The following is a 15,559-nucleotide window of genomic DNA, read 5'->3' as shown; positions in this document are numbered from 1 at the left end:
CTAAATAAAGGTACTACACCCTTTTCTCCACAAAGCTTCCCTAAATTAAATGGATGTTGTTGTGTTTGTTGTTTACCTGAGGCGGTTCTTGAGCGTGTGAACCTCGCGGCTCAGACCCTCGCTGGCCTCGGTGGCATCGTCCAGCTCTCTTTGCAGTTTCCTGCGGGAGGCATTGGCCCTGGTGGCCTCCTCTTCAGCCTCCTCTAGCTGTCGCTTCAGCTGCTTCATGCGAGAGTTCGCTTTCTCCACCTTTATCAAAAAAAAAACAAAACAGAAACAAAACTCAGCTGTTGTGAGGATGTTTTTAAAAACGACTTATTCTTACAGCTGTATGAGGCGACAGACGTACCTGTTCTTTAAACTGGTCGGCATGGCGACGCTCATCCTCCACCTGCATGCAGACTTCCTTTAGCTTCTTCTCGGTCCTCCTCACAATCTTGTTGGCTGCTGCTCGCTCCCTGCAGAGGAGAATAAGTGGAGGTCGGAGAGAGTCGTCATGTGAGAGAGAGGCAGAGAGGGAGCGACAGACGAGAGAGAGAGAGAGAGAGAGAGAGAGACAGGCAGAAAGAGAGAGCTGTAAAAATGAGTTCTCACTTTGCCTCCTGCTCCAGCTGCTCCTCCAGCTGAGCTATCTTAGCCTCCAGGGCGGTGATGGAGGCCTTGAACCTGCTCTTCACTGAACCCTCCAGCTCGCCCAGTTTGGCCCGCAGCTCCTTGTTGAGACGCTCCAGCTGCTGGCGAGCGTTCTCGCTCTTCTGTGCTGCGCTGCGCTCGGCGCTCAGCTCTGTGGTCAGAGTGTCCACCTACAGAAGGCACAGACAGAATGACAGGAACTACACATAGTTTTAGTCCAGTGAAACTCACAGCAGAACTCTTGTCGTACCTGCATGGTCGTCTTTCTGAAGCGGTCATTGAGCAGCTCCATGTTGCCCTGCTCCTCCTCCAGCTCCTCCTCCAGCTGGGCGATACGAGCCTCCAGCCTCCTCTTCTCATCCATCAGAGCAGACCTGACACACAAAGAAGAATACAATAAGATCAACGCCTATTGATGTTGTTGATGATGTTGATTAGTGATTAAAGAATTCTATAGCACTACGTAGAGACCGCCTCTCAGGGGCCTGAGAGAGTTCTGTTTGTGTAGGTTTTGGTGAACTTACTTTCCAGAGGTGCTGTTGGAGATTTCATCTTGCAGCTCATCCCGTTCCTGCTCTGCGTGGCGTCGACCTCTCTCAGACGCTGCCAGGTCCTGCAGAGCAGAGAAAAAGCCCCATCAGCTCTAGTCTGCTTTAAATGCTTTATCAGGTTTTACATAAATCAACTGAAATATGTCCTGACCTCGTGTAACTGAACAATCTCGGCCTCCAGGCTCTTGAGTTTCTTCTCGTTTTCCTTCGATATGGCAAAAATATCATCTCTGGAAGCTCGAGCGTCCTCCAGCTCTCTCTGATAGTCTTTCATTTGTGCCTGAAGGAGACGACGTGTTAGTATAAATGAAGATTGATGTGTGAAGTACACCTGATAACAAACACATGATTCAGATCTATACCTGTAACTTGCGCAGCTGCTTGATGGCTTCGTCTCGTGCTTTGTTGGCTCCTTCTATGTGACCCTCGATGTCCTTCAGGTCCATCTCCAGCTTCTTCTTAGCAGCTACAGCCAAAGCTCTCTGCTTCCTCTCATCCTCCAGCTCCGCCTCCATTTCTCTCACCTGAAAAAAGGGACATGATTCCCATCACTACACTGGAAACTCTGGATAGCACCAGACCGCAGGTATATTTCACACCTGCTTGACCAGCGCTCTCTTCTTCTCATCGTTCTGGTCGTCCCGGCCCTGCAGGTCTCTCTCGTACTGAGCCTTCATCGCCTGCATGTTGACCTCCAGGCGCAGCTTGGCGTCCTCGGTGGCCTGCAGCTCGTCCTCCAGCTCTTCCAGCTGGGTCTTCATCTCCTCCAGCTGCTGCTCCAGAGTGCGCTTGGACTTCTCCAGCTCGTGGACCTGACGGTGTTTAGAAGATGAAGGTGAACGGAGATATATATGATAAACATGGGGACGGTTTCACAGTATGGCGACACTCACATTCTTGCCCACGTCGTCCTTTGAGCTCATCAGATCTTCCATTTCAGCGCGGAGCTGCTTGTTGATCCTCTCCAGCTCCTCTTTGGCCTCCAGTGCCTCATCCAGAGCTCTGGTCATGGACAAAGCTTTGGTCTCCTTCTCTCGGGCCTCAGCCTCTGCACGGTCACGCTCTTCTGCGTATCGAGCCGAGATGCTCTTCTCCTCAGCCAGCATCTACGGAGGAAGATGGAGGTTGGCATTTTTGGAACAGGGAAATCCAGACTCTACAAGTCCAGACGCCTTGCTTCAATCTTTTCTATGTATGATGACCTGGATGACTGAGAATCTTCATCAACATGAAATCCGGAGATACAGATAATCAATAATGCGTGTTCTCACCTGGTCAAACTTCTTCTGTTTCTTCTCCAGGTTGGAGACTATCTGTCTCTGGTGATCCAAGTCCACAGTCAGGTCATCCAGCTCCTGCTGCAGACGAGTCTTTGTCTTCTCCATCTTCTCGAAGGCGATGGTCTTCTCCTCCAGACGCTGGCTGGTCAGCTCCAGGTCCTTCTGGAGCTTCTTCTTGGTCTCCTCCAGGCCTTCGATGGTCCCGACATCATCTTCGAGCTTCTTCTTACTCTCTGACAGCTAAAAAACACACACACGGAAAAATCAGGACCAAGACAAAGAACACTGTGTCCCTCAGCAGAGATCATGTGTCCTACCTGACCCTGCAGAGTCAACATCTGCTTCTCTAGATTCTTGCGTGCCTCCTCGTCCTCCTCCTGCTGCTCCTGCAGAGCGCTTTTCTCCTCCTCCAGCTGGCGAATGCGACTGCTGAGGTTTAGCTTCTGGCGGGTCTCCTCCTGGAGCAGCTCCTAAAAGAAGAAACGTATCGTTAGCTTAGGGTTTATTAAAATCATGTTGATTAGCACGCAGATTGATGCTCCACCTGTGTGTCCTGCAGCTGGCTCTCTAATCCAGTAACATCCTTGGCCATCTTGATCCCCTTCCTCTCTGCGTCTTCCAACATCGTCGACACATTATCCAGCTCAGTCTGTGCAGAGAGGTTAGAGTCACTATTTTTTCCCTCTGTATTGAAGCGTGCAGGTTTTCATGTGCGCCCCTCACCTGCAGTTTGTGTGTGCGATCAGACAGCTCCCCTTTGGTTCTCTCTCCCTCGGTGACTCTAGCCATGAACTCCTGCAGCTGAGCCTCCAGCTTCTTCCTCTTGTGCTCGGACTCGGTCTTGGCCTGCTGCAGGCTCTTCACCTCGCTGGCCAGCTCCTTGTTGGCACTCTCCTGGCTTTGCTTGGTCTTTTCCAGGTTGGCCTTGAACTAATCAATGACAAAGAAAAGTCTTGTGAAATGACCTGATTGATGAAGTTGTGGTATCAGACGTCTGTGGACAGGTGTGTTACCCTCTTAGCCTGTTCCAGCTGTTCAGATAGCTCTTCCAATGCAGTTGAGTGTCTCTGTCGCATGTCCTGGATCTGAGCCTCGTGGTTTTTTGTCTCCTCCTCGATGGCTTTCTTCAGCTCTGCGACCTCCTGTTCACGCTTGGTCCTACAGAGAACAGTGACACTGTCTGGAAAAAGCTCCCCCTCCTATAAGAAGGCTGGTTAAAATGTAGAGAACGGTACCTTAGCTCCTGCTGGGCTGCAGTTGTGTCCAAGGTGTCCTCTAGTTCAGTCTTAAGGGCCTCCAGCTCTTCACTCAGGTCCCTTTTGAGCTTCTCGGCCTTGTTACGAGCCTGCTTCTCAGACTCCATGTCCTCCTGCAGCTCGGCCAGCTGAGCCTGCAGCTCCCTCACCTGTTTCAGTGCATTGTTCTTATGGCTGATCTCCTCCTCACCCCTGTTAAAGACAACATGGAACAAAATGTTAGAGATTTCCTCTTAAAACAATGCTCTCCAACTTACATCAGAGAAGCACATTGTTTCTCCTGGCATGTCAGTGCTGTAAAATGTTCTCCGTTATTACATCAAGACTCCACTGGGTGGCAGCAGAGGCCCAAACACTTGTTTTCTTAAAGCTGACAAGTCTTACAGTTTCCTTTCAAAGGAGCTGAGCACTGCGCGATGATCTCACACTAACATGTAACCACACACAAACAGCATGAACCCACCAACCAGGCGGGCAAACACATTCCAATCCAGTGATCAAAAAGCAGCACACAACAATAAGATCATCTGCATGTTGTCAGTCCGACAAAATGTTCCATATAAAAAAAAGTGTGTGAATGTGTGACGCTATGCACCACTTATCTCGCGCTGACTCACATCATCAAACACAATGGCTCCACAGCAGTTATCTAACACTGTTGAAGTGACTCTCCTCCTACCTCGCCTGCATCGTCTGCTGCTCCTCTTCCTTCTTGCCCAGCTGACCTTTCAGCTCTTCTATCTGAGACTGCAGCTCAGAGATCTGGTCCTGGAAGTCCGAAGTCTCCCCATCCAGCTTCCTCTTGGCCTTCTCCAGCTCCTGTCGGGTCTTCTCCTCCTTCTTAAGCCTCTCTAAAAACACCAAGACACCAGATTAATAAAGAGCAAAATGCATCTGTTTACACTCTTTACACATGTTTGTGTGTTTACCTTCCAGGTCGACCATCATCATCTCCTGCTTGTTCTTCACTTTGCCCAGGTTCTTGGCCTTCTCCTCCTCCTCTGCTAACGACGAAGTCATCTCGTTGATTCTGTCCTCAAACAGCTTCTTCTCCTAAAGATGGAGACGGAGAATTTTACTTGTCTGTTCATGTGGAACTGACTGTGAAGATCTCAGTTGCCTCGCTCTCACACCTTGTGGAACTTGGAGTTCTGGTCCTCTAACAGCAAAATGTCCTCTTCATACTTCTTCATTTTAGCCTCAGCGGTCACTTTCTCCAGCTGCAGCTTCTGTCTGGCAGCCTCCTCCTCATCCAACTGCTCTTCCAGATCCTACGCACACACACACACACACACACACTTAATACTGTATCTCTGGCTTTGTAATACTAAAAGCTCTGCACTTACTTACCTGGATATGAGACTGCATCTTTTTCTTCTCATTCTGCATTCCTTGGGTTCTCTCCTCTTCCTCCTCCAGCCGGGACTCCAGGTCGTGCAGGATCTCCTCCAGCTCCTGCTTCTTAGAGGCCAGGCGAGCTCTCATCTCCTCAGCCTCCGCAAACAGCTCCGTCTCCGCCTGCAGCTGCTCCGCTAGGATGTTCTTCTCTTCCATTAACTGCACATGAATAAATTTAGTACCCAAACCGTGCATCTGGAAATAAAATGAATTACTTTCCAATACTGCAGTGACAAACCTGCTGATGTTTCCTCTCCATCTCTACCAGTTCTCCCTCCACTTTCATCTGCTTCTCCTTTACTTTGACCAGCTCCTCATCTTTAGCCTGCATCTCCTCCTCCTGTCGGGTCACCTGCAGCAGAGGCTTCACCTGCAAATGAACACGCTCTGATGATATATCTTACCATGTCTATCAGCAGGAGACGCAGGAGATGCAGGAGACATACAATCCTTAGGACAGAAAATGTAACACGTCCCCTGCTACATTTACACATTTAGCCCATGGGGTAAAACTGTATGACTCATTTAGTTCAGACTTAAATACACACCTTAGTAAAGAGTCTCCACCACTGCCAGTGACGAAGCTTCAAGTAGGCGGCGCAGTTTCTCTGGAGAACCTTTAGTGCACTGAGCTGCTGCTGCTTCTTAGCAAAGGCCCTGAATCATCACAACAACCAGAGAAGAAGAGAAGAATGACTCAGACAACAGTAGAATCGACATTTTATTCAATGATTTAGTCACATAGAAAACGTGAACCCTTACTTGCGTGCCAGATATCCCCGACAGACTGCCTGGAAGTAGATGATGATGTCAGTGATCTTCAGGTCCCTCTCTTCCTCTAAGTGTGCCAAGACTCCAGCCCTGAAGAAGATCTTACTCTGGCCAATACGGAAGAGGTTGCAGTCTAGCTCCAGGGATTTAATCTACCAAAGAAAGGGACGATATTGCCATCTCACACATCTCAATTTTGGTGGCTTTGTGTAGTTGAAGTGTGTCTTACCATTCTCTCACAGGCCTGCTTGCCGTCCATGAAGCCCTTGGGGATGGCGTTAGGAGTGAGGATCTCATACCTGGACACAGAGCGCAGCTGTTTGGACAGAGAAGTCACAAGGACAGAACCAAAAACTGGCTACAACATTACCTCTGTCTGAACTCCTGGAAGACAATACGGTTGGGGAAGCCCTGCCTGCAGATACGGATCCCCTCCAGCACACCGTTACACCTCAGCTGATCCAGAACCAGGTGGGGGTCCAGTTTACCAGCCTGGGCATGGAATAAGAATGAATGAGCATCTCTCTTCCAGTAGGATTTGGTCACATTGGATCTTGACACTCACCCTCTTTTCGTGGTTGGGGATGATGCAGCGGACAAAGTTGGGGTTGGTATTCCTCAGAGTGGCCATCAGCTTGGACAGCTGCTCCTTGTACAGCTGGCCCACGGTGCGGAACATGCCCTTCTTGGTCTTATACGCGGCTCCAAACGCTGTCTCGTTCATGCCTGCGACCTGGTCCAGGCCCACGATCCGGTCCACTGAAGACAAAGTGTACCATGAATATGAATAAGAGGAACTTTAATCAACTCAGTACCCACTGATCATCCTGTATTTAGATATGATGTGTTCCTTAAAAATCTGATTTCTTATTATCTTTTCATCAGTTTGATTGAAGATAATGTCCTTTAAGCGCCATCACAGGTGGCTCTACTGTGCTCACTTGAACAGTTTATAGCTGAAACAACACTGCAAATACAGCTGAGGTAGTTTGGACACCTGATTACAAGGGACAGGCCAGTCCAGGACTCACTAGAGGGCCGCATAGACTTCCATAGAGAAAGCATAAGGGAGAGGCAGGAGGGGTTGGAGGGGTGTCATCAGTGCTGGGCTCAACAGAACATAGTGCTGCAGCATTGAGTTTTGGGTAGTTGTTCTAATTCCCTTTGTGAGTTGGACCACATTGAAAGGACAAAGGGCCAGGTCAGGCCATATTTGCTCAGGTTTGCACTAGAGGGATTACACCTGAGGATCCTGAGGAGGAACTAAAGAAAGACGGTTGAGCAGTTTGAGAAATATTCACCTGAAAAACATGTTTTTTACATGATAATAAAACTAATTGCTTAACATTTTTAGTATCAGAGGCTTTATATCAGAGTGGAGCCATGCAAAGCCAGCGAGTGCAGCCATGACAGGACAGGACCGGGGGAACCAGTGAGCCCTGTTGTGCTGAGGATGAGGAGCAGCCAAAGCTTATAAGTGTTAGTATGATTCACCTGGAGCTTCATGGAGCCCAGACACATTGTCATAGAAAGAGGCTCTCTGAAACGTCTGAATGTCTACAGCAACAGAGACACAGACAGAAGACAGGAGAGAGACAGTGAGAGAAGAAGAAGAAGAAGAACGCATGCAAACACACACATCACTGTTAAAAGAGTCAGTTCATCCACTGCAGCACTGAAACAAGTGTAAGCTGTGCTATCAGGTAAAACTGCTCATCAGTCAGAGAAGAGATTAGAACCGGGAGTGTTATATAACAGCCTGTCACATTAAAATAATGATCAATCAAGCTACAGTCACCATCTGACTGAAATGTTAAAGGGTATTCACTGGGGGAGGATGTGAATTATTAGCAATAAATTCAGCCTCTCGTGTCACGTTTTCGCTGGCCATAAAACACACGGCTGGCTCTGACGGGAAAAGTATATTTCCCATCATTAAATCTGTCATTCCTGAACATGTACCATATAACATCTGACCTGATGGGGATAAAATGCTGCATGATTTTACAGCGGATAAAATAATATCTATTAAAAACCTTCACGTGAAACATTGGTGACTCACCGTCTTTCCAGAGCTCGGCCACGAACTTGTCAGTTGACTGGTGCAGCAGGGTGGCTACGTTGTCATTCAGAGGGTCCATGTTCTTCATCAGCCATTCATCAGCTTTATAGTCCACCTAAAAAAAAGAAAATCATCAGTGTTATTTTAGCAGCTCCACAATAAATAATGCATCCTTGGAAACCATTTTGTTTTTTACCACAATGTGTAAAGTAAAACAAATGATATTTCTTTGGTGAAAGCTTATTGTGACACTGGTGCATTGATGAGAAACACCCTCAGAGGTCTCTGGTGCTTCACATGTCTGTAACACGCTGCTGAATCTGGTGCTAACGGACAAGCAGCACCAGACATGCTGTGCAGGAAGGGCGTACTTTTAGCATGGACGGAGGTGACGTGGCCCCACCAATAATTCCATCCCCTCAATGAAAATACAGATACATTAGGTGCGGGAAGGGTTAAATTCTGCTCTTTTCTGGCATCCTACCAACAGATATCCTCCTATCGTTGGTCCTACTTAAAGCCCTCGATATTCTGGCTCTGATTGGGTTATATCAAGGGCTCTGGTCCTACACATGGCCGTGTGATTGGCTGTGCTTTTTTCTGCTGTCACGTGTGTAGCTACGTTGGTTGGCAGCTCCAAAACACGTGCAAGTGCAAGACAGTTTTAGGTCCCCACCAATGTCAAAAGCAAATCTACGCCGTTGCTGTGCAGTATGTTCTGTCTCACTCTTTGTCTCGTTACATGATGAAGACGATGCCTTCATCATTAAACCTCAGGTTTTATATTTGCACACTGGGTGGGGGTTTGTCTCTTGAATGTGTTTCAAACATCTGCCACACTGTGAGGAGGATTGGATTAGAGCAGGAGGTAATAAGTAATCGACACGGTCAGCAACCTGAGATGAAGAATGTGAGATCTGCATATGGATTCAATCAGAATGTTGGAAAAGCAAACTCGGAGTGTTTGTGCTCATTTTCCTCTTCTAGATCATTCTGCCCTGTTAGATTTATTTTATGTGAACCTCACATGTAATCTTGGATCTAGTATTGAATTCTGCTTCAGGTAAACACATGCCCGATACAGGAAAATAAGAGACCATAATTAAACCATCGCTGCTGTAGCGATCTCGGATTTCCTGCTGTGACTGACGTGCGCCTTCTCTGGAATGTCGCTGTGTATCATTTTCTCTGTACAGATGGCAGACTGACCACACAAGGGTGAAAGTTGAAAACCTCCGTTATGCAACCACCAGGCATCAAAGACTGAATCTCACACCAATGTGAACCAGATGTGGGTTTCCTGCTGCAGCAGCAGCAGCAGTACGACAACTGGGCCTTTGTTTTTACGCAATGACCTGGTTAACTACGCCAGCAGCAGAGGAGCCAAGTCTGTGCCTCTGAGGACAACATGGAGGAATCACATGAAGACATGTATGGAGTCCTGATACACGTACCCTTCCTGCGTAGTGGATGATGCAGAAGTCAGCTTTGTCCTTGAGTTGACGTGGCTTCTGGAACTTGCTGTGTGTGCCCTGCTCCTGCAGCACTTTGTCCACAAATGTCTTGTCAGTGGCTTTGGGGAACCAGCACTCCTCGTCCAGCAGAGCCAGGATGCCGGGGGGATTCGTCTGGGAGGACGAATTTTAGTTAAATCCATTGTTGTGTATTCATAAAGCACAGCCACACATGCAGACACATAACGCACTAACCGGTCTCTCAATGAGGTCGATGCAGGGCTGCAGGTCCAGACCGAAGTCGATGAAGCTCCACTCGATGCCCTCTCTCTGGTACTCCTCCTGCTCCAGGATGAACATGGTGTGGTTGAAGAGCTGCTGCAGCTTCTCGTTAGTGTAGTTGATGCAGAGCTGCTCGAAGGAGTTCAGCTGAAAGGAAAGAAGAAGAAGGAGTGAATTTAAGTCCCCCTCACAGCAGGCTTTTTTGTGTGCTAATACACAATTCACACACTGCAGCTACTAAAAGTAATTTGTATTTTGTGGAGAAGTGTTTGTAAACTCCAAAGTAGGTCAGCACCTCAAAGATCTCAAAGCCAGCGATGTCCAGGATGCCGATGAAAGACGCCCCCTGCCGTTTGGTCCTGTCCAGCGCCTTGTTGATGCGATGGACGAGCCAGCGGAACAGCCGCTCGTAAGTCGCCTTGGCCAGAGCCTCAATGGCAAAGTCGGCCTGAGATAAAACAAAAAGCCCTTTAAAGTGAGTCAAAGGAAGCCGAAGTCCCATTTTCTCAGACAAGAAACGTACATCACACTTCGTACTTGTTACCATTATACACTGATGGGAATCAGACCCCCGCCTCACCTGCTCTTTGGTCTGCGCCTTCTGCACGTAGTCTCGCCCCACTTTGATCCTCGGGGTCAGGATTGCTCGGGTAAACTCCATGACGTTCATCCCGAGCAGGTGACAGAGTTTCTGTGCCGCTGAAAGAAGCAGGAAACAATTAGCGTGAAATGTGATATTAATGTGGACTCGACAGCAACATACACACACACGAGGTCACTTTAGAGGCATTAAACTTTATTGACATAACTAATTTAATAACTGCAGCTATATTATACATTTTATTTTTATAATGCCAGCTATGCGAGTATCAGGTGGTGCCAACAACCAGATACTGCAAGCACCTCAGAGACTTTACCTGTGTTCTCAGGCATGGAGGCTTGGTCAGTGTTCCTCTCCTTTTTAAAGACAATGTTACCAAACTGCAGCACTGCGGACACCACCTTCAACATACCTGGTGAGGACACAGAGGTAAAAAAATAATGTCATTGGTCCCCAGGGGGAGGTGATGGTAAAAATAGAGACAGGGCTGTCACTCACAGACAATCTCATCGTGGGTGAAGCTCATGATGTGCATGGCCTCCATCGTCTCCTGGAAATTGTCTTTGTCCTGCTGGCCTGGGATGGGAATGTTACCGTTAGACAGGAAGCGGTAGTTGTTGAAGCCTTCGAGGAGCAGGTCCGCTGAAGGAGGAACCAGAGAAGCTTTTTATAAAACATTTAGTTTCACTTGTCAGTGTTGGTAGGATTTGCTGTTGTGTTCACGTCTCTTTTTTTTTTTTAGCACAGTCATTACGTAGCTGATGGAGCGACTGAGTCAGTGTAAAGGTCTCTTGTACCCACTATGCTTGTAAATGTCTAAATATCTTCAGCATCATCATGAAACAATGTGCTAACAAGGTACAGGAAGCCAGCTCTTCTTTGCCTGAAGCTGTCGTTGCTTTTGTACTTTTTTATTGATCCTGTCTGCTCCTTGTAGCCGCGGTCAGACACTCACTTCGAAGATGCTCCCCAGCCCCTGCCAGCAGGCGGTAAAAGATGTGGAAGGTCCTCTCATCCTTGGCCTGTCTGATGGCCCTCGACTTCTCCAGAAGATCTGAGAGCAAATGTTAAGGAGGGACTAGAAAACCCACAGGACATATAAACTACATAAAACACACTTCCTGGTGTTAGGGCTGCATCATGCAGAGCGTCATTCTCTGAAAATGCACAAACAAATCTGTCTTGTTCATTGTTTTCCTCACCTGGTCCTGAATAAACATGAAGGAATCACAATGAAAACAGGCCCTCTGGCTTCGTCTGTGTTACACGCAGAACAGGAATTTATGCATATTTGTGGTTAAGCATAAGCTGCGGTGAGTCGTGTAGCTCCGTCTACACTGAGGGTGTCCTTGAGCTCTGTTTTGTTGGATGGGTTTTGACAAATGAGGATACAGGTTTCAATATTGGCCCCGACAATGTAGCCTGTGACGTCAAAGTTGACTCTGATGAACTTCCCCTGCAGGAGAACAACAAACATATTTATGTTAGACATCAGCACAGGTTAATTAAAAGGCCTCTGATGCAGCTGTCCTCCATCTTTCTGGCCTCCCTGCGGGCACAGCTGCGTTTTAAACATCACCTTGTGCACGGCGATGACAGACACACAGAGAAGAAGAAAATGTCCATATTAGGAGATGCCAGGTTAACAGGTCAGAAGGAATCTCAGGCATGCCTGCGGTTTCCTGACAGTGACTGTGTGTGTGAATATGTGTGCCCATCTGTCGGCTGGTGTTCGCCATTTCTCATCATCAGAGACAGCCGGTGATTCATGTGGACACGAGCGCTGTGGTGTTTAATCTCTGCCACATGCTCTGAAAAAAACGCTTGGAGCAAGAATTCCTCCATTTACTGTAACTTATCAGAACATGATCAGACAAAATACTCTTAAATTTCACATGTAAATGGAAAATATGTTGTGAGAAATCACACTATATTCCGTGAAACAAGCTGAGAAGACAGGTACTATTCATCTCAGTGGGATAAATATGAAGAACAGGGGGAACTAGTGTAACAGAATCCACCAACCACCCCCTCAGAAACTCCCAAATTGACAGGTTATATTAAAAAACCTACATAATAAATGACATGCAGTGGTTTTAAAAGGGGTTTGGTGCCAGACTATTTCTTGGCAGGGAGCAGTAACCTCATGATTTGGAAGTGAGATAGAACTTATATTCTGTTTGGCAGATTTTTTTTTCTCTCGACATTTGGTCTGAATGGGAGAATCAAGTTAAAACATTGAAACTGAACATCAAAAAGCACCAACATCAGAATAACGGCATGTAGTTATGCTTTATGGTAGAGACCTGCAACGGGCGGGAATTCCCAAGGGTCTTGCGGGACCCGACACAAATCTGACGGGATCGGGCGGGAGTAACATTGCCTCGAGCGGGAGCGGGTGGGCATGCATAAAGGTACCTCGCTAGGCTGTTGTAGGCAAAGTGACAGAGTGGACATGGAGGATAGTAAGGACACAGTAGCCGTGGTCCAAGCTGCTCACTGTGTGTTACACTGATCAGGAGAGGGAGCGCTGTGTAATTAATACAGTATCTAATTCTTCGTATCTAATCGTTTTACATTTTATAATGATACCCTAGCTCTTATTAATCTTGCCTGTAGATCTTATAAATCTTATCAGGCCTTTTCTTCAGCCGATAATCAATGATATGATTACAACACACACATAAATACAACTCTTATATTCGGGAACAGATCAATCAATCCTGCAGTGATTTACACAGGCCAAAAAATATTTATAAATTATATATTCATTAGAGAATATTTCTCTTTATGTCCTCTTAAAAACACACATAAATAGCCCTGGTAATTGCCTAACTTTTCATGTCTCAGGACCCGACAGAACTCCGTGGGTGGTCAGGTTGGGTATCTTTCTGGTATCATTCTATGCTAGCTGTTTAACAGACCCTGCGTTGCATCACTCCATGATCAATGGTTTTAAAAAATTTACTGTGTACATAATTTATAATTTTGTTATGAAATCTGAATCATTTGAGATAATACACAAGTTAGGCCAGCTCATCCACTCAGACAGCATTTTGTTAGTGCTAACAGGAATGCTAAGGTTAGTTATGTACTGGTTTCTTAAGCTAAAAAAGTCATTTGAAAATGACAAACTTCAATCAATCGATCAATAAGATGCTGTTAACCAGACAGTATTTTGCATTACATTAGATTGCTAGCTAACTTGCCAGTGTAGCCCTGAATTAGCACAGATACTTCCTCGTATATATAATCAACATTTCTTTGTACACATCTGTAGGGTGCACTGAATCTGTTTCCCTTCGGGACATCATCTGTACATATGTAGAAAAGAATGATAAACAGGAACCGTGCACTCACAAAGCGAGAGGAGTTGTCATTTTTCACCGTCTTGGCGTTGCCAAAAGATTCGAGGATGGGGTTGGCTTGCAGGAGCTGCCGTTCCAACTCACCCTGCGGACAAAGACAGAAAGGTAAGAAGCCAAGCAGCTGTCAAACATTTCAAACTCCTGCTAACTACATCACTGGATCTGTTTTAATCACTGATTATCATGTTTTTTTGTGTCTGCCAAAACATACACAAGCTGGAAAGACACAGTCAATTCTTCATGACAGTGCAGATAGTGAAAGTATGCTAAACCAATCCTTCAGGGAGGCAGCGATTCATCACGGCTCTGCTGGATTTACTTGAGTCAGCTGCAGCACAATGCGATTTCTGTCAGGGGAACTCGACAAGTTTAAGGGCCAAGACGACCAAATAGTTTGACGGGACTCGTGAAAACCACAAAGGCACTCCGCTCACATGCCCTACAGTGAGTGGTTAGTTTGAGCTGATGAGTGAGAGGCTTCTTCCGGCCTTCACATTCCTCTGCTCGTGATGACATACAACCAAAAAAGCCCAAACACCACCATGGTAATGATGGCTTCCTCCCAAATTTCCAAACCTGGGCTGTAACTTTTCCCTGTAGGCTCCCTGAAACCTTGAATCCCCACCACTATATCTCCTCTATCCAGGGCACTGGTGCTACAGAAATAGCCCACACTGCGAATCAGGCCCTGCCTTGAGTTGGCTGAGAATGTTTCTGGTGTTGACACTGCACAGAATGAGCAGAGTAAGGTTCACCTGAACGTTTAGTCCTTCTGGTTGTTACACAGCAGGCTAAAAAATTCAGTCTGTAGCTAAAAACTGAAGCCAGAACTGCAGTTTTTCTGCCACGACATGAGGAAAATCTATGTTATTCATTATTTAAGATACTTAAGTATGCCCTCATTTCCTTCAGCTTCGTGAAGTAGTTTGTTCTCTCTGGTTTCATAACATCACACAGTGATCCATCTTGCTAGGCTTTGACCCATCCTCGTTGTTATGGGCCATCACAGCCACGTTTTAGATGAACTGCAAGAGGCAATCTGATTGGTTAATCCTATACTTTGATTGAAAGAGAGGCTTCATCCAATCACATGCCAAGATTATTTTTACTCAGCTTTCCAACTATACACGTTAACTGTTCTAGGAAATTATGTCTAGTCTAGACTTCATCTGATTGGCTAAACAATCTGAACGTATGAATCCATCTTCTAAAGTTTTCTGACTTAAAGTCAAACCTCTTCACGTACATGGCAATAAACACGGTTCTGATTCTGATGTCAGTTCAGTCAGTTCGTGTCGGTAACAGAACACAGAGAGGTTCCAGTAAAACCTGTGTTTCCTGACCGACTCGCTGACAAGCGGGGAGTAATCATTCTGCCGTTATCGCTCAGGATACATGCATTTATGGAATTCCCCACTCTCACTGAGGAGAACAATGAACGTCTGCTTTACCTCTATCCCCACTACCTCTAATTCCCCCCTTCTTGACCCCCTTCCAATATCTTCTCTCTCCCCCTCAGTCCCTGGCTCTACATTCCTCTGGCCTGTGCTCAGAGGCAGCTGTAATGCAACGCAGTGGAAAAGCAGCATTAAGGAGGTCAGCGTGGATGGTGCACTCTGGCAGGGGGGGGAGCGTGGAGGCACCGCGTTACAGCTGCTCAACCCTCGGCTACTGAAACACAGTACATTAAACAGGCGTTTACTCCGACGCTGCAAGTTATAAGACTCCCTCTGCGCCGCTGCAGTTATTAGATTTACAGACGGCAGAGAAACATCAGGTATTGGTTTGGGAGAAAGGAAAATAGCTACCGGATAAATCAAGCAGAGACAAAGGCGGGGAGCCAGAAAATATGAAGTCTTTGTAGACGAGTGGAGGATGGTCTGTGTTGTGTACGGTGGGACAA

At 46.8% G+C, this 15,559-nt stretch overlaps 1 protein-coding gene across 2 annotated transcripts in view; it reads right to left on the bottom strand.

Annotated features, from left to right (window-relative positions):
* The window catches only part of LOC114440236 (myosin-10), a 44,214-nt gene that overhangs the window by 1,342 nt on the left and 27,313 nt on the right, over nucleotides 1-15,559 (bottom strand). For both annotated transcript variants that reach the window (XM_028412568.1, XM_028412569.1), the window contains 35 exons: nucleotides 13,649-13,741; nucleotides 11,681-11,744; nucleotides 11,244-11,342; nucleotides 10,787-10,930; nucleotides 10,605-10,700; nucleotides 10,268-10,386; nucleotides 9,983-10,135; nucleotides 9,661-9,834; nucleotides 9,406-9,579; nucleotides 7,952-8,066; nucleotides 6,455-6,648; nucleotides 6,260-6,381; nucleotides 6,119-6,188; nucleotides 5,881-6,041; nucleotides 5,667-5,775; nucleotides 5,357-5,488; nucleotides 5,071-5,277; nucleotides 4,854-4,991; nucleotides 4,650-4,773; nucleotides 4,400-4,571; nucleotides 3,700-3,912; nucleotides 3,478-3,622; nucleotides 3,188-3,394; nucleotides 3,009-3,113; nucleotides 2,782-2,934; nucleotides 2,456-2,704; nucleotides 2,078-2,290; nucleotides 1,784-1,996; nucleotides 1,547-1,708; nucleotides 1,336-1,464; nucleotides 1,158-1,246; nucleotides 884-1,007; nucleotides 595-803; nucleotides 350-458; nucleotides 77-249 (listed from right to left, as the gene is read on the bottom strand). In XM_028412568.1, coding sequence (XP_028268369.1) covers nucleotides 77-249; nucleotides 350-458; nucleotides 595-803; nucleotides 884-1,007; nucleotides 1,158-1,246; nucleotides 1,336-1,464; nucleotides 1,547-1,708; nucleotides 1,784-1,996; nucleotides 2,078-2,290; nucleotides 2,456-2,704; nucleotides 2,782-2,934; nucleotides 3,009-3,113; nucleotides 3,188-3,394; nucleotides 3,478-3,622; nucleotides 3,700-3,912; nucleotides 4,400-4,571; nucleotides 4,650-4,773; nucleotides 4,854-4,991; nucleotides 5,071-5,277; nucleotides 5,357-5,488; nucleotides 5,667-5,775; nucleotides 5,881-6,041; nucleotides 6,119-6,188; nucleotides 6,260-6,381; nucleotides 6,455-6,648; nucleotides 7,952-8,066; nucleotides 9,406-9,579; nucleotides 9,661-9,834; nucleotides 9,983-10,135; nucleotides 10,268-10,386; nucleotides 10,605-10,700; nucleotides 10,787-10,930; nucleotides 11,244-11,342; nucleotides 11,681-11,744; nucleotides 13,649-13,741 — 5,153 coding nt within the window. The remainder of the gene's footprint in view (nucleotides 1-76; nucleotides 250-349; nucleotides 459-594; nucleotides 804-883; nucleotides 1,008-1,157; nucleotides 1,247-1,335; nucleotides 1,465-1,546; nucleotides 1,709-1,783; nucleotides 1,997-2,077; nucleotides 2,291-2,455; nucleotides 2,705-2,781; nucleotides 2,935-3,008; nucleotides 3,114-3,187; nucleotides 3,395-3,477; nucleotides 3,623-3,699; nucleotides 3,913-4,399; nucleotides 4,572-4,649; nucleotides 4,774-4,853; nucleotides 4,992-5,070; nucleotides 5,278-5,356; nucleotides 5,489-5,666; nucleotides 5,776-5,880; nucleotides 6,042-6,118; nucleotides 6,189-6,259; nucleotides 6,382-6,454; nucleotides 6,649-7,951; nucleotides 8,067-9,405; nucleotides 9,580-9,660; nucleotides 9,835-9,982; nucleotides 10,136-10,267; nucleotides 10,387-10,604; nucleotides 10,701-10,786; nucleotides 10,931-11,243; nucleotides 11,343-11,680; nucleotides 11,745-13,648; nucleotides 13,742-15,559) is intronic.

Source organism: Parambassis ranga, chromosome 8 (assembly GCF_900634625.1).
Source record: "Parambassis ranga chromosome 8, fParRan2.1, whole genome shotgun sequence".
NCBI classification, from domain to species: Eukaryota; Metazoa; Chordata; class Actinopteri; family Ambassidae; genus Parambassis; species Parambassis ranga.
This window is presented reverse-complemented; position numbering and strand designations above follow the sequence as displayed.